The following is a 24,329-nucleotide window of genomic DNA, read 5'->3' on the forward strand; positions in this document are numbered from 1 at the left end:
GGAGCGCTCCACCCGCACCTCTTTCTCCATCTGCAGCACCTCTTGAATAAGTTTGGAATCAGCTGTGGGAGAGCTTGATCCCGATCGCTCCGGTACACCAGTGATCCGTATATTCCCTCTCCGCATCCTGCCCTCCAAGTCCTCACACTTTTCTTATAAATCTTTCATTTGTTTACTGAGGTCTTGCACGTTCACTTGTACCGACAGGACTTCATCAGACCAAGTTGACAGCCCCGCTTCAACAGTTTTCACATGGGCCTTCACCTGTTCAATTTCCATGCGTATTGAGGCTGTGTTGCTAGCAATTTCAGTTTTCAAGGCCTTTATTTCCTTCATTAGGGATTCGAAATCCTCTGCCAAGGCGCTCTTTAGCTCTTCTCTTATTATATTTATTTATTTTCTCAAGGATAGGCCGGGTCTTTGTAATATAGCAATAAGTAAGATCTTTTACCTGCTTTTTGTAACATAACAATTAGTAAGGTCTTTTACCTGCTCTTTTGTAATGTTAAAAGACAAAGAGTAAGGTATTTTACCTGCTCTTTTGTAATGTTAACAGACAAAGAGTAAGGTATTTTACCTGCTCTTTTGTAATGTTAACAGACAAAAAGTAAGGTATTTTACCTGCTCTTTTGTAAAGTGTCTCAATATAACACTTGTTATGAGTTGACGCTATACAAATACAAATTGATTGATGGATTGAAGGATGAGAGGATATCAGCTTTGACAGATGCAATTGGATCCGTCAAATGGATGATGGATTTTTCCGCAGGTGCGGCCTTATCCGGGCTGTGTGAACTCCTTTACGAGAATGTGTTGGGCCTTGTGTTGGACGAGCTGTCGTACTTATATTTTTGAAGATTCAATGCCATCCACGCCAATTTTGCCGAGCTTTTGCCACAATCTGGTTTATTGTAGTATACCTACATGAGACATCTCCGACTAGTGAGAGAGTTCCCGGCCTCTGTGTCCAGCGTGATGACGTTTAATGTCCCCTACAACCACTGTAGTCACATTTAGCCCCTTGTTAGCAACCGCCTTTTTAAAGACACGTAAAAACTTCAAAATTCACAAGTGGGGGTATTACCTAACGTAGTTGATGTGGTATAACAAAACGCCAACATCTCTTAAGCTTGTGTTAACCACAGACCTTATTTCAGGCGTCTAACCAAAAACCCATTCAAAATCCCCATTGACTTTTAGACGTTAGACCCCATGGGGGGTTGTTTTGGTCATGCTGGTGCTCAATGGCGACATCTGCTGGATCAAAAAATCGCATTTAAAGCCTTTAAGTAAGAATTAAACACAGGAAAATAACATCAGTGGAAACAAACAGTTAGTAAATGCATATCATTAATGTGTCTGCATACATACTTCATGGCACCCCTACACGAGTTAGTGCTCCAGTTATGATCAGTGGAAAAAAGTCTGGACATGCCCCTGGCCCCAATAACTTAATGAACCAGTAGAATGTAAGATTGGAAAAGTTCTACCAGTTGGAAGCCAAGCACTGCATTGCTTCTTTTTTTTTTTGCTTAAGCAAGCAATGTAGAAAATATGAGCAGGGAATAATAAGAAATTATATTTCTCCTCTTGTTCCATTGTTTATTCTTTCTTTGTATTTCAGCTCATGCCATGGTGGAAAACTAAGCTGTACAGGAATCCACATTAGGGAATGTAGGTCAAAGCTCCCAGTTTGTCATAGTATTTTTATATCAAACAACATATGAACAACACAAAAACACAGGGGTTATCTTTGTAACACGCTATCATTGTCTACAGCTTGCAAAAGTCCAATGGTATATTTCGACTGCTCAAGTGCAAAGCCTGGTGTCAACGGATCTGAGTGCCAAAAAAGCTGCCAAACAGTGGACACAGAATGTGTAAGATAAACCATTTGGTTCATGCCATTTTTTGTATATTGTACACTTCTTAACAGAAGAATAACATGCTAAATACTTTGATTTACGCTGTATAGGTCAGTAAAAAATGTGTCTCAGGCTGTGTATGTCCTGCTGGCCTACTGTCAGATGATGAAGGAGGCTGTATTGCAGAAGAGAACTGTCCCTGCACATATCATGGAGAATCTTATCCATCTGGACAGACTGTCACTGTAGACTGCAATACCTGGTAGGCCCCTTTATCTTTTCCGGAACAAATATATTGCTTTGCCAGTTTAATGTTTGCTATTTTTTTTGTAAATGGATCTATTCAATTTAATGTTATCATATCTGTTTAAATCATAGCACTTGCAAAAGCAGAAAATGGAAGTGTACAGATCGTCAGTGTGATGGTACCTGTACCATATATGGAGAAGGACACTACATCACTTTTGATGAAAAGAAGTTTTCCTTTAACGGAGACTGTGGATACGTCTTTACCCAGGTAGGGAAAATGCTTAGATCAAGGCTTTGTTATTTGTCAAAAGTCAGTCCTAAGAAACTGACATCAGTGTCTGACAGGATTACTGTGGGGACCAAATGGATGGCACTTTCAGGGTTGTAACTGAGAGCATCCCATGTGGAACAACTGAAAGCATCTGCTCCACTGCTATTAAGCTCTACTTAGGGGTACGTAACACTATTGTATGCATGTTTAATCATGTTTAAAAAAATCGGAAAATGACATTGTGGGGTTACAAACTAACATGTTTTTTTTTAGAACACAGAAATTGTTCTTTCGGAGGAAGATGTCAAAGTAATCAAACAAAACAAAGGAATTGACATACCATATCAGGTCCACACTATTGGTATATACCTCGTCATTGAGGCAAAGAATGGTCTTGTTCTCATTTGGAATAAGAAGACAACACTCATGATCAAACTGAGCTCCACATTCAAGGTTAGTGAACAGATACACAGGTATTCAGTTGTGTTAATAAGGTATCCACTCTAACCAGTAACTTGATCTCCTTTTCTTTTAGGGGAAAGTCTGTGGACTGTGTGGGAATTACGATGGCAATATAAAAAATGATTTTACCACAAGGAACAAAGAAGTTGTCGTTGAAGCCCTTGAGTTTGGAAACAGCTGGAAAGTGTCACCTACCTGTCCTAATGCCAAAGCACTAAAAAATCCTTGCAGTCTGTACTCACACAGACAGGCATGGGCATTAAAACACTGCAGCATTATCAACAGTAAAGTATTTGCTGTTTGCCATTCAAAGGTAAAAACAAAACAAATAATTGATAGAACAAACACATTCATTACAATCAGTTTAGTACCATTACTGGCACTATATATATATACAGTATATATATATGCTAGCAGAACATTGCATTAACAGAGGTTTCTTTGAAAAGGTGGATCCACAAAACTATTATGATGCTTGTGTGAAAGACACATGTGCCTGCAATACAGGAGGAGATTGTGAATGTTTCTGCTCAAGTGTTGCAGCCTATGCAGCAGCCTGTAATAAGGCCGGGGCATGTATAAAATGGAGAACTCCCACCATCTGCCGTAAGTGTTTTATCTGTGTGTCTGTTAGAAGATGAGAAGAGCATTATTATCATCTAGCATAACTTTGTGTTCATTTATTGTAAAATTGACTAGATTTGGTACATGATGAAGTAACCATATTTGAAACCTTTTTTTCTTTAGCTCTATTCTGTGATTTTTACAACCCTGATGGAGAATGTGAATGGCATTATGAACCATGTGGAAAACCATGCATGAAGACATGTAGGAATCCCTCAGGAGAGTGCTACAATCAAATTCCAGAATTAGAAGGTACAAATGTGAGGTCCTGGTTGTCGCTAGTTTGATGACATGAAGTTGGGGCATCGGTGCACAACTCTGTGTAGTTTATCTCTTTCCTTTGTTTAACTGTTAACATACCGTATAAGCAGTAAATGGGTAAGTTTAAACAACATCAGTTTTAGCCATCATTAAACAAAAATGTACACAGCCTACCAGTCTTTGATGTTGAATGCATGGAACATTGGTTCTCGTCAGATTCTGTCCGATACTGTTGACATATGGAAGCGACTAGTGATCAGAATTCAAATGATAAAGCTAATTCGAAAATGAAAATGCATTAACAGAAATCCTTTTTAAGTTTCAGAATATGGGTGTATTATTTGACTCAAAAATAAAATGATGACTCATTTATCTAATTTGCATTTTAGTTTTCAAGTTCAAAAATGCACAAATACATAAATTAAAATGAAGAAGAAAATGACATTTGCTTTTTCATTTTCAAAAAATGCTACGCTAAATTTGTATCATAATTCAAATGAAATTGCTAATTTTAAAATGAAAATGCAGTAACAGAAACGCGTTTTCATTTTCAGAATATAGAAAACCTATTTTTAAAATTAATATTCAGTCATCCAATTTGCATTATACTTTTGTTCTCTATGTATGCATATTGTATGCCATAATTCAAATGAAAACTAAAAGGTCTTTGGCTTTTCTTTTTCAAACTTGCCATGCTAAAAAGTTCTCACAATTCAAACCAACTAGAAAATCACATGGCAAAGTGGACGGCACAGGAAAGTGACGTCAAACTTCAGCTCCCAGGCGGCCGAACGTAATATTTACAGTCTATGAGGCGAGCGGGCAGTACGACGGGTGGCGGGATGAAGCTTTAGTTGAGTTTAGTTCCCACTGTGATACAGGTAGCAATCGGAGTGATTTTTTCAGCGCACACTGAACTTTTCAGCAACTCTAACCAGAGCTGCCAAGTCTCACGCATGAAACCATGCCACTATCTCTGACCGTCAGAGTCACTCAATTAAGAATCTTCATGCCGTCACACTACTCCGATTTCACACAGTGAGATTCATAAATTTCCCCTTTTCTATTTTCCCCCTTTGATATATTGCCTCACTTGTTGCTTGCCGTACTTGGTGCCATATTTTGCCTGTGACTGGCTTACCCAGATAGAACCATGACCAGTGGTTAGTATGTAAACCCTGAGGTCCCTGCCATAGACTGTAAATATTAAGGTCCCGGCACACAGAGAGAGTGCTGATCTGGTGGGGCAGGAGGAGGCAAAAAGTCATGGAATAGCCTACTTTAAAAATGCACAGAGCATCAGGCACAGCAGAGCATTCACAATAATCGCTCAAAATCAACTGAAGAGAACTCCGTAGAATCGCGGTGTCTCTGAGTGACATGTTGACAGTTTTCACTTGAGAAACATAATTCTAAATGATAACGTCACTGCGCAAATTCATACGCTATATTAATAATTAATTTAAAAATCCTCGGGAGTAATTATTAGTAATACTTAGTATTAACAGCAGCTCAAAGAGGTTTTAAACATTTCAAACTTCAACAGCTAACAAACGTCACACTGAAAGTTCAGTCGCTCTGTGCACAAAGTTTCATTGTTTCTCCTCTGTGCGTAATGGCACACACTCTCCCTCTCGACCGTCTGTATGAGCTCTCGCTCCCTTTCAGAGGTTGTTCTGTAGTTATTAAAAGAATAATCAACTAAAACTCCAAAATCAGGGCAACATCTAATTTGGAGCTTGTACCAGCGTTAAAGATTCACCCCGCCACTCATCATACTGCCCTCTCGCCTCATAGACTGTAAATATTACGTTCGCCCGCTTGCCTGGGATCTGAAGTTTGACGTCACTTTCCTGCGCCGTCCACTTTGCCATTTCATTTTCGATTTGGTTTGAATTGTGAAAACGTTTTAGCATGGCAAATGTCATTTGAATTATGGCATACAATATGCATACATAGAGAGCAAAAGTATAATGCAAATTGGATGACTGAATATTGAAAATGAAAACGCTTTTCTTTTACTGCATTTTCATTTTAAAATTAGCAATTTCATTTGAATTATGACACAAATTTCGCGGGGCATTTTTTGAAAATGAAAAAGGAAATGTGATTTTCTTCTTCATATTAATTTAGCCAAAGAATGTGCATTTTTGAAGTTAAAAACTAAAATGCAAGTTAGATAAATGAATCATCATTTTATTTTTGAGTCAAATAATACACCCATATTCTGAAACTGAAAAAGCATCTCTGTTAATGCATTTTCATTTTCGAATTAGCTTTATCATTTGAATTCTGATCACTAGTCGCTTCCATATTGACATGCCTGGAGTTTTTTGAGTTCTTCATTCACTTTGACTGGTTTAGACTAGAAACCTGTACCTGCTTTGTGCTAGTTTTGCTCTTGACTGTGCTTTTCAAATTTTTAAGGCTGTTATCCAAGTTGTCCACCTGAAAGATCTTATTTGGAGGAAGTTACGATGAAGTGTGTACCAAAAGAGGCATGTGGCTGCTATGATAACAATGGCAAGCATTATAAAGAAGGGGAGCTCCTGCCTCAAACAAAAAACTGTTACAAATGGTAAGATGCTTTTTTGAAATTATTGCCACAGGTAGTGTAAAAGTAAATAACAACCTTTATAGAGTTTTTCTGAAAGATGGTATTACAAAATACATTTTCTTACACAGCAATTTTGTTAAGCTATATTAAAGCATACATATCTTGTGTATATTTCAAAACCATTTTATTTTCAATTCCCTTTGAAAAAAATGTTTTATTTGTGCAGTGAGTATGTTAAGGTTTTTTAGAAAAAAGAAAAAGGTTTCTAAGAAGACAGTTAGATGCTTTATTTTCTTGAAATGTGGAAAGGTCACAGTTACATGAGCCCTACTCACGGAGCAGGGAATATGCCAAGCACTCCTTTGTTCATTTTGCTACAAGACTCCAGAAGTATGCAGGGATTTTTGAAATGGAATTCAGTCATATTACCGTATGGTACATCATGGGAAGACTTGTGAGGTACACTGGACCGATTGCCTATTGTCCCACTGGCCTGACATCAAGTTACCAATACACAGAACCAACACAGTTGTAAAAATTACCTGATTGCACCCAAGGAAAACAGCAATTAAAACATCTTAAATTGGGTTTTTTTTTCAACTTCTTATTTGATTTACATTTCAGTTATTGTTCTTCAACAAAGACGAAGTGTGAATATCATGTAAAAGGTAAGCAGAGTACGACTTTAACTGATTTTTAAGTTTAAGAACTTAAAAGTGAATACAATTCGTATATAAAAAAAAAATAAAAAAAATATTCATAAACTTCTGATATAATTCTTCTTTACAGCTTGCACATGCTCATACAAAGGACATATATACAATTATAATGATATAGTATATGACACACATGATGGAGATGGAACGTGTATCACTGCTGTTTGCAGTGAAAATGGGAACATTACAAGAATCTTTAGACCTTGCACTACAACTTCACCCACAACCACACAGGCATCAACAACAACAGCCTTTGATTTTGAAACAACAACTGCTAAATCCACAACAGCCAAAAAAGAGCCCATCACAAGCACTACACTCACAGAGAAACCCACCACAACAACCACAAAGGCCCCCTCCACAACACCAACCAAAGGAACCATAACTTCTGTGACAGAAAAATCAACCACAACCGCAGAAAGACCAACAACAACAGCAGCGGTCACAGAAAAGTCCACCACAACAACAAGTGGAGAGCCCAGTACCCCTGCAACTACAGAAAAACCTAGCACCACAACAACTGCTAAATCCACAACAACCATAAAAGAGCCCATCACAACCACTACGCTCACAGAGAAACCCACCACAACAGTCGCAGAGAAGCCCAGCACTACTGCTGCTACAACCACAAAGAAATCCTCCACAACATCTGCAAACTGCTTTCGTTGTTCTTGGTCAGTTTGGACCGACAGTCATTACCCTGAGGACAGCAGTGACGGTGGAGAGTATGAGCCTATTGACAAAATTACGAATCCAGATCTGAGTACTTGCAGTGAACCTCTGAAAATAGAGTGTAGATCAAAAGACCATAAAGATACACCCTTGAATCAAATTGGTCAGAAATTAACATGCAACCCAGAAGTTGGACTGAGATGTAACAATAAAGATCAAGGTTTTGCTCCTCCATGTTATGACTATGAAATACGAGTCCAATGTTGCATCAACATTTGTGCACCATCAACCACAAAGGCCCCCTCCACAACACCAACCAAAGGAACCATACCTTCAACCACTACAACATCTGGACCAACAGAAAAAATTGGCACCACCTCTGGTGCCGTCACAGAAAATCCAACGACAACCACGCTCACAGAAGAGCCCACCACAACAACCACAACCACAGAAAAACCTGTAACAAGCACTGCTGGAACAACTCCAAAACCCACTGAAACAACACCTGAAGTTGTAACACATACAGTGGTCACAACAGTACAATCAACGAGCTCTGTTGTCATTCCTACAACTACTGCAACCACAGAGAAGACCACAACAACAGCCACAGAGAAGACCAGCACTACTGCAGCCACAACCACAGAACAACCCACAGTGACAGAAGAATCAACCACAATCTCAGAAAAACCCACAGCCACCACAACAGCCACAGAAAAGCCCAGTTCTACTGCCTCTCCAACCACAGAACAACCCACAGTGACAGAAAAATCAACCACAACCGCAGAAAGACCAACAACAACAGCAGCGGTCACAGAAAAGTCCACCACAACAACAAGTGGAGAGCCCAGTACCCCTGCAACTACAGAAAAACCTAGCACCACAACAACTGCTAAATCCACAACAACCATAAAAGAGCCCATCACAACCACTACGCTCACAGAGAAACCCACCACAACAGTCGCAGAGAAGCCCAGCACTACTGCTGCTACAACCACAAAGAAATCCTCCACAACATCTGCAAACTGCTTTCGTTGTTCTTGGTCAGTTTGGACCGACAGTCATTACCCTGAGGACAGCAGTGACGGTGGAGAGTATGAGCCTATTGACAAAATTACGAATCCAGATCTGAGTACTTGCAGTGAACCTCTGAAAATAGAGTGTAGATCAAAAGACCATAAAGATACACCCTTGAATCAAATTGGTCAGAAATTAACATGCAACCCAGAAGTTGGACTGAGATGTAACAATAAAGATCAAGGTTTTGCTCCTCCATGTTATGACTATGAAATACGAGTCCAATGTTGCATCAACATTTGTGCACCATCAACCACAAAGGCCCCCTCCACAACACCAACCAAAGGAACTATACCTTCAACCACTACAACATCTGGATCAACAGAAAAAATTGGCACCACCTCTGGTGCCGTCACAGAAAATCCAACGACAACCACGCTCACAGAAGAGCCCACCACAACAACCACAACCACAGAAAAACCTGTAACAAGCACTGCTGGAACAACTCCAAAACCCACTGAAACAACACCTGAAGTTGTAACACATACAGTGGTCACAACAGTACAATCAACGAGCTCTGTTGTCGTTCCTACAACTACTGCAACCACAGAGAAGACCACAACAACAGCCACAGAGAAGACCAGCACTACTGCAGCCACAACCACAGAACAACCCACAGTGACAGAAGAATCAACCACAATCTCAGAAAAACCCACAGCCACCACAACAGCCACAGAAAAGCCCAGTTCTACTGCCTCTCCAACCACAGAACAACCCACAGTGACAGAAAAATCAACCACAACCGCAGAAAGACCAACAACAACAGCAGCGGTCACAGAAAAGTCCACCACAACAACAAGTGGAGAGCCCAGTACCCCTGCAACTACAGAAAAACCTAGCACCACAACAACTGCTAAATCCACAACAACCATAAAAGAGCCCATCACAACCACTACACTCACAGAGAAACCCACCACAACAGTCGCAGAGAAGCCCAGCACTACTGCTGCTACAACCACAAAGAAATCCTCCACAACATCTGCAAACTGCTTTCGTTGTTCTTGGTCAGTTTGGACCGACAGTCATTACCCTGAGGACGGCAGTGACGGTGGAGAGTATGAGCCTATTGACAAAATTACGAATCCAGATCTGAGTACTTGCAGTGAACCTCTGAAAATAGAGTGTAGATCAAAAGACCATAAAGATACACCCTTGAATCAAATTGGTCAGAAATTAACATGCAACCCAGAAGTTGGACTGAGATGTAATAATAAAGATCAAGGTTTTGCTCCTCCATGTTATGACTATGAAATACGAGTCCAATGTTGCATCAACATTTGTGCACCATCAACCACAAAGGCCCCCTCCACAACACCAACCAAAGGAACCATACCTTCAGCCACTACAACATCTGGATCAACAGAAAAAATTGGCACCACCTCTGGTGCCGTCACAGAAAATCCAACGACAACCACGCTCACAGAAGAGCCCACCACAACAACCACAACCACAGAAAAACCTGTAACAAGCACTGCTGGAACAACTCCAAAACCCACTGAAACAACACCTGAAGTTGTAACACATACAGTGGTCACAACAGTACAATCAACGAGCTCTGTTGTCGTTCCTACAACTACTGCAACCACAGAGAAGACCACAACAACAGCCACAGAGAAGACCAGCACTACTGCAGCCACAACCACAGAACAACCCACAGTGACAGAAGAATCAACCACAATCTCAGAAAAACCCACAGCCACCACAACAGCCACAGAAAAGCCCAGTTCTACTGCCTCTCCAACCACAGAACAACCCACAGTGACAGAAAAATCAACCACAACCGCAGAAAGACCAACAACAACAGCAGCGGTCACAGAAAAGTCCACCACAACAACAAGTGGAGAGCCCAGTACCCCTGCAACTACAGAAAAACCTAGCACCACAACAACTGCTAAATCCACAACAACCATAAAAGAGCCCATCACAACCACTACACTCACAGAGAAACCCACCACAACAGTCGCAGAGAAGCCCAGCACTACTGCTGCTACAACCACAAAGAAATCCTCCACAACATCTGCAAACTGCTTTCGTTGTTCTTGGTCAGTTTGGACCGACAGTCATTACCCTGAGGACGGCAGTGACGGTGGAGAGTATGAGCCTATTGACAAAATTACGAATCCAGATCTGAGTACTTGCAGTGAACCTCTGAAAATAGAGTGTAGATCAAAAGACCATAAAGATACACCCTTGAATCAAATTGGTCAGAAATTAACATGCAACCCAGAAGTTGGACTGAGATGTAACAATAAAGATCAAGGTTTTGCTCCTCCATGTTATGACTATGAAATACGAGTCCAATGTTGCATCAACATTTGTGCACCATCAACCACAAAGGCCCCCTCCACAACACCAACCAAAGGAACCATACCTTCAGCCACTACAACATCTGGATCAACAGAAAAAATTGGCACCACCTCTGGTGCCGTCACAGAAAATCCAACGACAACCACGCTCACAGAAGAGCCCACCACAACAACCACAACCACAGAAAAACCTGTAACAAGCACTGCTGGAACAACTCCAAAACCCACTGAAACAACACCTGAAGTTGTAACACATACAGTGGTCACAACAGTACAATCAACGAGCTCTGTTGTCGTTCCTACAACTACTGCAACCACAGAGAAGACCACAACAACAGCCACAGAGAAGACCAGCACTACTGCAGCCACAACCACAGAACAACCCACAGTGACAGAAGAATCAACCACAATCTCAGAAAAACCCACAGCCACCACAACAGCCACAGAAAAGCCCAGTTCTACTGCCTCTCCAACCACAGAACAACCCACAGTGACAGAAAAATCAACCACAACCGCAGAAAGACCAACAACAACAGCAGCGGTCACAGAAAAGTCCACCACAACAACAAGTGGAGAGCCCAGTACCCCTGCAACTACAGAAAAACCTAGCACCACAACAACTGCTAAATCCACAACAACCATAAAAGAGCCCATCACAACCACTACACTCACAGAGAAACCCACCACAACAGTCGCAGAGAAGCCCAGCACTACTGCTGCTACAACCACAAAGAAATCCTCCACAACATCTGCAAACTGCTTTCGTTGTTCTTGGTCAGTTTGGACCGACAGTCATTACCCTGAGGACGGCAGTGACGGTGGAGAGTATGAGCCTATTGACAAAATTACGAATCCAGATCTGAGTACTTGCAGTGAACCTCTGAAAATAGAGTGTAGATCAAAAGACCATAAAGATACACCCTTGAATCAAATTGGTCAGAAATTAACATGCAACCCAGAAGTTGGACTGAGATGTAACAATAAAGATCAAGGTTTTGCTCCTCCATGTTATGACTATGAAATACGAGTCCAATGTTGCATCAACATTTGTGCACCATCAACCACAAAGGCCCCCTCCACAACACCAACCAAAGGAACCATACCTTCAGCCACTACAACATCTGGATCAACAGAAAAAATTGGCACCACCTCTGGTGCCGTCACAGAAAATCCAACGACAACCACGCTCACAGAAGAGCCCACCACAACAACCACAACCACAGAAAAACCTGTAACAAGCACTGCTGGAACAACTCCAAAACCCACTGAAACAACACCTGAAGTTGTAACACATACAGTGGTCACAACAGTACAATCAACGAGCTCTGTTGTCGTTCCTACAACTACTGCAACCACAGAGAAGACCACAACAACAGCCACAGAGAAGACCAGCACTACTGCAGCCACAACCACAGAACAACCCACAGTGACAGAAGAATCAACCACAATCTCAGAAAAACCCACAGCCACCACAACAGCCACAGAAAAGCCCAGTTCTACTGCCTCTCCAACCACAGAACAACCCACAGTGACAGAAAAATCAACCACAACCGCAGAAAGACCAACAACAACAGCAGCGGTCACAGAAAAGTCCACCACAACAACAAGTGGAGAGCCCAGTACCCCTGCAACTACAGAAAAACCTAGCACCACAACAACTGCTAAATCCACAACAACCATAAAAGAGCCCATCACAACCACTACACTCACAGAGAAACCCACCACAACAGTCGCAGAGAAGCCCAGCACTACTGCTGCTACAACCACAAAGAAATCCTCCACAACATCTGCAAACTGCTTTCGTTGTTCTTGGTCAGTTTGGACCGACAGTCATTACCCTGAGGACGGCAGTGACGGTGGAGAGTATGAGCCTATTGACAAAATTACGAATCCAGATCTGAGTACTTGCAGTGAACCTCTGAAAATAGAGTGTAGATCAAAAGACCATAAAGATACACCCTTGAATCAAATTGGTCAGAAATTAACATGCAACCCAGAAGTTGGACTGAGATGTAACAATAAAGATCAAGGTTTTGCTCCTCCATGTTATGACTATGAAATACGAGTCCAATGTTGCATCAACATTTGTGCACCATCAACCACAAAGGCCCCCTCCACAACACCAACCAAAGGAACCATACCTTCAGCCACTACAACATCTGGATCAACAGAAAAAATTGGCACCACCTCTGGTGCCGTCACAGAAAATCCAACGACAACCACGCTCACAGAAGAGCCCACCACAACAACCACAACCACAGAAAAACCTGTAACAAGCACTGCTGGAACAACTCCAAAACCCACTGAAACAACACCTGAAGTTGTAACACATACAGTGGTCACAACAGTACAATCAACGAGCTCTGTTGTCGTTCCTACAACTACTGCAACCACAGAGAAGACCACAACAACAGCCACAGAGAAGACCAGCACTACTGCAGCCACAACCACAGAACAACCCACAGTGACAGAAGAATCAACCACAATCTCAGAAAAACCCACAGCCACCACAACAGCCACAGAAAAGCCCAGTTCTACTGCCTCTCCAACCACAGAACAACCCACAGTGACAGAAAAATCAACCACAACCGCAGAAAGACCAACAACAACAGCAGCGGTCACAGAAAAGTCCACCACAACAACAAGTGGAGAGCCCAGTACCCCTGCAACTACAGAAAAACCTAGCACCACAACAACTGCTAAATCCACAACAACCATAAAAGAGCCCATCACAACCACTACACTCACAGAGAAACCCACCACAACAGTCGCAGAGAAGCCCAGCACTACTGCTGCTACAACCACAAAGAAATCCTCCACAACATCTGCAAACTGCTTTCGTTGTTCTTGGTCAGTTTGGACCGACAGTCATTACCCTGAGGACGGCAGTGACGGTGGAGAGTATGAGCCTATTGACAAAATTACGAATCCAGATCTGAGTACTTGCAGTGAACCTCTGAAAATAGAGTGTAGATCAAAAGACCATAAAGATACACCCTTGAATCAAATTGGTCAGAAATTAACATGCAACCCAGAAGTTGGACTGAGATGTAACAATAAAGATCAAGGTTTTGCTCCTCCATGTTATGACTATGAAATACGAGTCCAATGTTGCATCAACATTTGTGCACCATCAACCACAAAGGCCCCCTCCACAACACCAACCAAAGGAACCATACCTTCAGCCACTACAACATCTGGATCAACAGAAAAAATTGGCACCACCTCTGGTGCCGTCACAGAAAATCCAACGACAACCACGCTCACAGAAGAGCCCACCACAACAACCACAACCACAGAAAAACCTGTAACAAGCACTGCTGGAACAACTCCAAAACCCACTGAAACAACACCTGAAGTTGTAACACATACAGTGGTCACAACAGTACAATCAACGAGCTCTGTTGTCGTTCCTACAACTACTGCAACCACAGAGAAGACCACAACAACAGCCACAGAGAAGACCAGCACTACTGCAGCCACAACCACAGAACAACCCACAGTGACAGAAGAATCAACCACAATCTCAGAAAAACCCACAGCCACCACAACAGCCACAGAAAAGCCCAGTTCTACTGCCTCTCCAACCACAGAACAACCCACAGTGACAGAAAAATCAACCACAACCGCAGAAAGACCAACAACAACAGCAGCGGTCACAGAAAAGTCCACCACAACAACAAGTGGAGAGCCCAGTACCCCTGCAACTACAGAAAAACCTAGCACCACAACAACTGCTAAATCCACAACAACCATAAAAGAGCCCATCACAACCACTACACTCACAGAGAAACCCACCACAACAGTCGCAGAGAAGCCCAGCACTACTGCTGCTACAACCACAAAGAAATCCTCCACAACATCTGCAAACTGCTTTCGTTGTTCTTGGTCAGTTTGGACCGACAGTCATTACCCTGAGGACGGCAGTGACGGTGGAGAGTATGAGCCTATTGACAAAATTACGAATCCAGATCTGAGTACTTGCAGTGAACCTCTGAAAATAGAGTGTAGATCAAAAGACCATAAAGATACACCCTTGAATCAAATTGGTCAGAAATTAACATGCAACCCAGAAGTTGGACTGAGATGTAACAATAAAGATCAAGGTTTTGCTCCTCCATGTTATGACTATGAAATACGAGTCCAATGTTGCATCAACATTTGTGCACCATCAACCACAAAGGCCCCCTCCACAACACCAACCAAAGGAACCATACCTTCAGCCACTACAACATCTGGATCAACAGAAAAAATTGGCACCACCTCTGGTGCCGTCACAGAAAATCCAACGACAACCACGCTCACAGAAGAGCCCACCACAACAACCACAACCACAGAAAAACCTGTAACAAGCACTGCTGGAACAACTCCAAAACCCACTGAAACAACACCTGAAGTTGTAACACATACAGTGGTCCCAACAGTACAATCAACGAGCTCTGTTGTCGTTCCTACAACTACTGCAACCACAGAGAAGACCACAACAACAGCCACAGAGAAGACCAGCACTACTGCAGCCACAACCACAGAACAACCCACAGTGACAGAAGAATCAACCACAATCTCAGAAAAACCCACAGCCACCACAACAGCCACAGAAAAGCCCAGTTCTACTGCCTCTCCAACCACAGAACAACCCACAGTGACAGAAAAATCAACCACAACCGCAGAAAGACCAACAACAACAGCAGCGGTCACAGAAAAGTCCACCACAACAACAAGTGGAGAGCCCAGTACCCCTGCAACTACAGAAAAACCTAGCACCACAACAACTGCTAAATCCACAACAACCATAAAAGAGCCCATCACAACCACTACACTCACAGAGAAACCCACCACAACAGTCGCAGAGAAGCCCAGCACTACTGCTGCTACAACCACAAAGAAATCCTCCACAACATCTGCAAACTGCTTTCGTTGTTCTTGGTCAGTTTGGACCGACAGTCATTACCCTGAGGACGGCAGTGACGGTGGAGAGTATGAGCCTATTGACAAAATTACGAATCCAGATCTGAGTACTTGCAGTGAACCTCTGAAAATAGAGTGTAGATCAAAAGACCATAAAGATACACCCTTGAATCAAATTGGTCAGAAATTAACATGCAACCCAGAAGTTGGACTGAGATGTAACAATAAAGATCAAGGTTTTGCTCCTCCATGTTATGACTATGAAATACGAGTCCAATGTTGCATCAACATTTGTGCACCATCAACCACAAAGGCCCCCTCCACAACACCAACCAAAGGAACCATACCTTCAGCCACTACAACATCTGGATCAACAGAAAAAATTGGCACCACCTCTGGTGCCGTCACAGAAAATCCAACGACAACCACGCTCACAGAAGAGCCCACCACAACAACCACAACCACAGAAAAACCTGTAACAAGCACTGCTGGAACAACTCCAAAACCCACTGAAACAACACCTGAAGTTGTAACACATACAGTGGTCACAACAGTACAATCAACGAGCTCTGTTGTCGTTCCTACAACTACTGCAACCACAGAGAAGACCACAACAACAGCCACAGAGAAGACCAGCACTACTGCAGCCACAACCACAGAACAACCCACAGTGACAGAAGAATCAACCACAATCTCAGAAAAACCCACAGCCACCACAACAGCCACAGAAAAGCCCAGTTCTACTGCCTCTCCAACCACAGAACAACCCACAGTGACAGAAAAATCAACCACAACCGCAGAAAGACCAACAACAACAGCAGCGGTCACAGAAAAGTCCACCACAACAACAAGTGGAGAGCCCAGTACCCCTGCAACTACAGAAAAACCTAGCACCACAACAACTGCTAAATCCACAACAACCATAAAAGAGCCCATCACAACCACTACGCTCACAGAGAAACCCACCACAACAGTCGCAGAGAAGCCCAGCACTACTGCTGCTACAACCACAAAGAAATCCTCCACAACATCTGCAAACTGCTTTCGTTGTTCTTGGTCAGTTTGGACCGACAGTCATTACCCTGAGGACGGCAGTGACGGTGGAGAGTATGAGCCTATTGACAAAATTACGAATCCAGATCTGAGTACTTGCAGTGAACCTCTGAAAATAGAGTGTAGATCAAAAGACCATAAAGATACACCCTTGAATCAAATTGGTCAGAAATTAACATGCAACCCAGAAGTTGGACTGAGATGTAACAATAAAGATCAAGGTTTTGCTCCTCCATGTTATGACTATGAAATACGAGTCCAATGTTGCATCAACATTTGTGCACCATCAACCACAAAGGCCCCCTCCACAACACCAACCAAAGGAACCATACCTTCAGCCACTACAACATCTGGATCAACAGAAAAAATTGGCACCACCTCTGGTGCCGTCACAGAAAATCCAACGACAACCACGCTCACAGAAGAGCCCACCACAACAACCACAACCACAGAAAAACCTGTAACAAGCACTGCTGGAACAACTCCAAAACCCACTGAAACAACACCTGAAGTTGTAACACATACAGTGGTCACAACAGTACAATCAACGAGCTCTGTTGTCGTTCCTACAACTACTGCAACCACAGAGAAGACCACAACAACAGCCACAGAGAAGACCAGCACTACTGCAGCCACAACCACAGAACAACCCACAGTGACAGAAGAATCAACCACAATCTCAGAAAAACCCACAGCCACCACAACAGCCACAGAAAAGCCCAGTTCTACTGCCTCTCCAACCACAGAACAACCCACAGTGACAGAAAAATCAACCACAACCGCAGAAAGACCAACAACAACAGCAGCGGTCACAGAAAAGTCCACCACAACAACAAGTGGAGAGCCCAGTACCCCTGCAACTACAGAAAAACCTAGCACCACAACAACTGCTAAATCCACAACAACCATAAAAGAGCCCATCACAACCACTACACTCACAGAGAAACCCACCACAACAGTCGCAGAGAAGCCCAGCACTACTGCTGCTACAACCACAAAGAAATCCTCCACAACATCTGCAAACTGCTTTCGTTGTTCTTGGTCAGTTTGGACCGACAGTCATTACCCTGAGGACGGCAGTGACGGTGGAGAGTATGAGCCTATTGACAAAATTACGAATCCAGATCTGAGTACTTGCAGTGAACCTCTGAAAATAGAGTGTAGATCAAAAGACCATAAAGATACACCCTTGAATCAAATTGGTCAGAAATTAACATGCAACCCAGAAGTTGGACTGAGATGTAACAATAAAGATCAAGGTTTTGCTCCTCCATGTTATGACTATGAAATACGAGTCCAATGTTGTATCAACATTTGTGCACCATCAACCACAAAGGCCCCCTCCACAGCACCAACCAAAGGAACCATACCTTCAACCACTACAACATCTGGATCAACAGAAAAAATTGGCACCACCTCTGGTGCCGTCACAGAAAATCCAACGACAACCACGCTCACAGAAGAGCCCACCACAACAACCACAACCACAGAAAAACCTGTAACAAGCACTGCTGGAACAACTCCAAAACCCACTGAAACAACACCTGAAGTTGTAACACATACAGTGGTCACAACAGTACAATCAACGAGCTCTGTTGTCGTTCCTACAACTACTGCAACCACAGAGAAGACCACAACAACAGCCACAGAGAAGACCAGCACTACTGCAGCCACAACCACAGAACAACCCACAGTGACAGAAGAATCAACCACAATCTCAGAAAAACCCACAGCCACCACAACAGCCACAGAAAAGCCCAGTTCTACTGCCTCTCCAACCACAGAACAACCCACAGTGACAGAAAAATCAACCACAACCGCAGAAAGACCAACAACAACAGCAGCGGTCACAGAAAAGTCCACCACAACAACAAGTGGAGAGCCCAGTACCCCTGCAACTACAGAAAAACCTAGCACCACAACAACTGCTAAATCCACAACAACCATAAAAGAGCCCATCACAACCACTACGCTCACAGAGAAACCCACCACAACAGTCGCAGAGAAGCCCAGCACTACTGCTGCTACAACCACAAAGAAATCCTCCACAACATCTGCAAACTGCTTTCGTTGTTCTTGGTCAGTTTGGACCGACAGTCATTACCCTGAGGACGGCAGTGACGGTGGAGAGTATGAGCCTATTGACAAAATTACGAATCCAGATCTGAGTACTTGCAGTGAACCTCTGAAAATAGAGTGTAGATCAAAAGACCATAAAGATACACCCTTGAATCAAATTGGTCAGAAATTAACATGCAACCCAGAAGTTGGACTGAGATGTAACAATAAAGATCAAGGTTTTGCTCCTCCATGTTATGACTATGAAATACGAGTCCAATGTTGCATCAACATTTGTGCACCATCAACCACAAAGGCCCCCTCCACAACACCAACCAAAGGAACCATACCTTCAGCCACTACAACATCTGGATCAACAGAAAAAATTGGCACCACCTCTGGTGCCGTCACAGAAAATCCAACGACAACCACGCTCACAGAAGAGCCCACCACAACAACCACAACCACAGAAAAACCTGTAACAAGCACTGCTGGAACAACTCCAAAACCCACTGAAACAACACCTGAAGTTGTAACACATACAGTGGTCACAACAGTACAATCAACGAGCTCTGTTGTCGTTCCTACAACTACTGCAACCACAGAGAAGACCACAACAACAGCCACAGAGAAGACCAGCACTACTGCAGCCACAACCACAGAACAACCCACAGTGACAGAAGAATCAACCACAATCTCAGAAAAACCCACAGCCACCACAACAGCCACAGAAAAGCCCAGTTCTACTGCCTCTCCAACCACAGAACAACCCACAGTGACAGAAAAATCAACCACAACCGCAGAAAGACCAACAACAACAGCAGCGGTCACAGAAAAGTCCACCACAACAACAAGTGGAGAGCCCAGTACCCCTGCAACTACAGAAAAACCTAGCACCACAACAACTGCTAAATCCACAACAACCATAAAAGAGCCCATCACAACCACTACACTCACAGAGAAACCCACCACAACAGTCGCAGAGAAGCCCAGCACTACTGCTGCTACAACCACAAAGAAATCCTCCACAACATCTGCAAACTGCTTTCGTTGTTCTTGGTCAGTTTGGACCGACAGTCATTACCCTGAGGACGGCAGTGACGGTGGAGAGTATGAGCCTATTGACAAAATTACGAATCCAGATCTGAGTACTTGCAGTGAACCTCTGAAAATAGAGTGTAGATCAAAAGACCATAAAGATACACCCTTGAATCAAATTGGTCAGAAATTAACATGCAACCCAGAAGTTGGACTGAGATGTAACAATAAAGATCAAGGTTTTGCTCCTCCATGTTATGACTATGAAATACGAGTCCAATGTTGTATCAACATTTGTGCACCATCAACCACAAAGGCCCCCTCCACAGCACCAACCAAAGGAACCATACCTTCAACCACTACAACATCTGGATCAACAGAAAAAATTGGCACCACCTCTGGTGCCGTCACAGAAAATCCAACGACAACCACGCTCACAGAAGAGCCCACCACAACAACCACAACCACAGAAAAACCTGTAACAAGCACTGCTGGAACAACTCCAAAACCCACTGAAACAACACCTGAAGTTGTAACACATACAGTGGTCACAACAGTACAATCAACGAGCTCTGTTGTCGTTCCTACAACTACTGCAACCACAGAGAAGACCACAACAACAGCCACAGAGAAGACCAGCACTACTGCAGCCACAACCACAGAACAACCCACAGTGACAGAAGAATCAACCACAATCTCAGAAAAACCCACAGCCACCACAACAGCCACAGAAAAGCCCAGTTCTACTGCCTCTCCAACCACAGAACAACCCACAGTGACAGAAAAATCAACCACAACCGCAGAAAGACCAACAACAACAGCAGCGGTCACAGAAAAGTCCACCACAACAACAAGTGGAGAGCCCAGTACCCCTGCAACTACAGAAAAACCTAGCACCACAACAACTGCTAAATCCACAACAACCATAAAAGAGCCCATCACAACCACTACGCTCACAGAGAAACCCACCACAACAGTCGCAGAGAAGCCCAGCACTACTGCTGCTACAACCACAAAGAAATCCTCCACAACATCTGCAAACTGCTTTCGTTGTTCTTGGTCAGTTTGGACCGACAGTCATTACCCTGAGGACAGCAGTGACGGTGGAGAGTATGAGCCTATTGACAAAATTACGAATCCAGATCTGAGTACTTGCAGTGAACCTCTGAAAATAGAGTGTAGATCAAAAGACCATAAAGATACACCCTTGAATCAAATTGGTCAGAAATTAACATGCAACCCAGAAGTTGGACTGAGATGTAACAATAAAGATCAAGGTTTTGCTCCTCCATGTTATGACTATGAAATACGAGTCCAATGTTGCATCAACATTTGTGCACCATCAACCACAAAGGCCCCCTCCACAACACCAACCAAAGGAACCATACCTTCAACCACTACAACATCTGGATCAACAGAAAAAATTGGCACCACCTCTGGTGCCGTCACAGAAAATCCAACGACAACCACGCTCACAGAAGAGCCCACCACAACAACCACAACCACAGAAAAACCTGTAACAAGCACTGCTGGAACAACTCCAAAACCCACTGAAACAACACCTGAAGTTGTAACACATACAGTGGTCACAACAGTACAATCAACGAGCTCTGTTGTCGTTCCTACAACTACTGCAACCACAGAGAAGACCACAACAACAGCCACAGAGAAGACCAGCACTACTGCAGCCACAACCACAGAACAACCCACAGTGACAGAAGAATCAACCACAATCTCAGAAAAACCCACAGCCACCACAACAGCCACAGAAAAGCCCAGTTCTACTGCCTCTCCAACCACAGAACAACCCACAGTGACAGAAAAATCAACCACAACCGCAGAAAGACCAACAACAACAGCAGCGGTCACAGAAAAGTCCACCACAACAACAAGTGGAGAGCCCAGTACCCCTGCAACTACAGAAAAACCTAGCACCACAACAACTGCTAAATCCACAACAACCATAAAAGAGCCCATCACAACCACTACGCTCACAGAGAAACCCACCACAACAGTCGCAGAGAAGCCCAGCACTACTGCTGCTACAACCACAAAGAAATCCTCCACAACATCTGCAAACTGCTTTCGTTGTTCTTGGTCAGTTTGGACCGACAGTCATTACCCTGAGGACAGCAGTGACGGTGGAGAGTATGAGCCTATTGACAAAATTACGAATCCAGATCTGAGTACTTGCAGTGAACCTCTGAAAATAGAGTGTAGATCAAAAGACCATAAAGATACACCCTTGAATCAAATTGGTCAGAAATTAACATGCAACCCAGAAGTTGGACTGAGATGTAACAATAAAGATCAAGGTTTTGCTCCTCCATGTTATGACTATGAAATACGAGTCCAATGTTGCATCAACATTTGTGCACCATCAACCACAAAGGCCCCCTCCACAACACCAACCAAAGGAACCATACCTTCAACCACTACAACATCTGGATCAACAGAAAAAATTGGCACCACCTCTGGTGCCGTCACAGAAAATCCAACGACAACCACGCTCACAGAAGAGCCCACCACAACAACCACAACCACAGAAAAACCTGTAACAAGCACTGCTGGAACAACTCCAAAACCCACTGAAACAACACCTGAAGTTGTAACACATACAGTGGTCACAACAGTACAATCAACGAGCTCTGTTGTCGTTCCTACAACTACTGCAACCACAGAGAAGACCACAACAACAGCCACAGAGAAGACCAGCACTACTGCAGCCACAACCACAGAACAACCCACAGTGACAGAAGAATCAACCACAATCTCAGAAAAACCCACAGCCACCACAACAGCCACAGAAAAGCCCAGTTCTACTGCCTCTCCAACCACAGAACAACCCACAGTGACAGAAAAATCAACCACAACCGCAGAAAGACCAACAACAACAGCAGCGGTCACAGAAAAGTCCACCACAACAACAAGTGGAGAGCCCAGTACCCCTGCAACTACAGAAAAACCTAGCACCACAACAACTGCTAAATCCACAACAACCATAAAAGAGCCCATCACAACCACTACACTCACAGAGAAACCCACCACAACAGTCGCAGAGAAGCCCAGCACTACTGCTGCTACAACCACAAAGAAATCCTCCACAACATCTGCAAACTGCTTTCGTTGTTCTTGGTCAGTTTGGACCGACAGTCATTACCCTGAGGACGGCAGTGACGGTGGAGAGTATGAGCCCATTGACAAAATTACGAATCCAGATCTGAGTACTTGCAGTGAACCTCTGAAAATAGAGTGTAGATCAAAAGACCATAAAGATACACCCTTGAATCAAATTGGTCAAAAATTAACATGCAACCCAGAAGTTGGACTGAGATGTAACAATAAAGATCAAGGTTTTGCTCCTCCATGTTATGACTATGAAATACGAGTCCAATGTTGCATCAACATTTGTGCACCATCAACCACAAAGGCCCCCTCCACAACACCAACCAAAGGAACCATACCTTCAACCACTACAACATCTGGATCAACAGAAAAAATTGGCACCACCTCTGGTGCCGTCACAGAAAATCCAACGACAACCACGCTCACAGAAGAGCCCACCACCACAACAACCACAACCACAGAAAAACCTGTAACAAGCACTGCTGGAACAACTCCAAAACCAACTAAAACAACACCTGAAGTTGTAACACATACAGTGGTCACAACAGTACGATCAGCGAGCCATGTTGTCGTTACTACAACAACTGCAACCACAGAGAAGACCACAACAACAGCCACAGAGAAGACCAGCACTACTGCAGCCACAACCACAGAACAACCCACAGTGACAGAAGAATCAACCACAATCTCAGAAAAACCCACAGCCACCACAACAGCCACAGAAAAGCCCAGTTCTACTGCCTCTCCAACCACAGAACAACCCACAGTGACAGAAAAATCAACCACAACCGCAGAAAGACCAACAACAACAGCAGCGGTCACAGAAAAGTCCACCACAACAACAAGTGGAGAGCCCAGTACCCCTGCAACTACAGAAAAACCTAGCACCACAACAACTGCTAAATCCACAACAACCATAAAAGAGCCCAGTTCTACTGCCTCTCAAACCACAGAACAACCCACAGTGACAGAAAAATCCACAACAATGCATTCAACAACTATGTGTTTCTGCACGTACAGGGATGCAGTTTTCTCTCCCGGTAAGCAGTTTATTGTTGTTAACAAATATTGTTTATATTGTTTATATTA

General features: G+C 43.4%; 1 protein-coding gene across 1 annotated transcript in view; it reads left to right on the plus strand.

Annotated features, from left to right (window-relative positions):
• The window catches only part of LOC110003062 (mucin-5AC-like), a 36,531-nt gene that overhangs the window by 7,207 nt on the left and 4,995 nt on the right, over window positions 1-24,329 (plus strand). The window contains exons 18-29 of the mRNA XM_065957124.1: window positions 1,625-1,674; window positions 1,780-1,880; window positions 1,976-2,127; window positions 2,244-2,382; window positions 2,460-2,567; window positions 2,659-2,838; window positions 2,921-3,160; window positions 3,297-3,453; window positions 3,595-3,723; window positions 6,160-6,310; window positions 6,914-6,957; window positions 7,079-24,280. Of these exons, the coding sequence (XP_065813196.1) occupies window positions 1,625-1,674; window positions 1,780-1,880; window positions 1,976-2,127; window positions 2,244-2,382; window positions 2,460-2,567; window positions 2,659-2,838; window positions 2,921-3,160; window positions 3,297-3,453; window positions 3,595-3,723; window positions 6,160-6,310; window positions 6,914-6,957; window positions 7,079-24,280 (18,653 nt within the window). The remainder of the gene's footprint in view (window positions 1-1,624; window positions 1,675-1,779; window positions 1,881-1,975; window positions 2,128-2,243; window positions 2,383-2,459; window positions 2,568-2,658; window positions 2,839-2,920; window positions 3,161-3,296; window positions 3,454-3,594; window positions 3,724-6,159; window positions 6,311-6,913; window positions 6,958-7,078; window positions 24,281-24,329) is intronic.

The sequence above is a fragment of the Labrus bergylta genome, chromosome 7 (genome assembly GCF_963930695.1).
Source record: "Labrus bergylta chromosome 7, fLabBer1.1, whole genome shotgun sequence".
Lineage (NCBI taxonomy): Eukaryota > Metazoa > Chordata > Actinopteri > Labriformes > Labridae > Labrus > Labrus bergylta.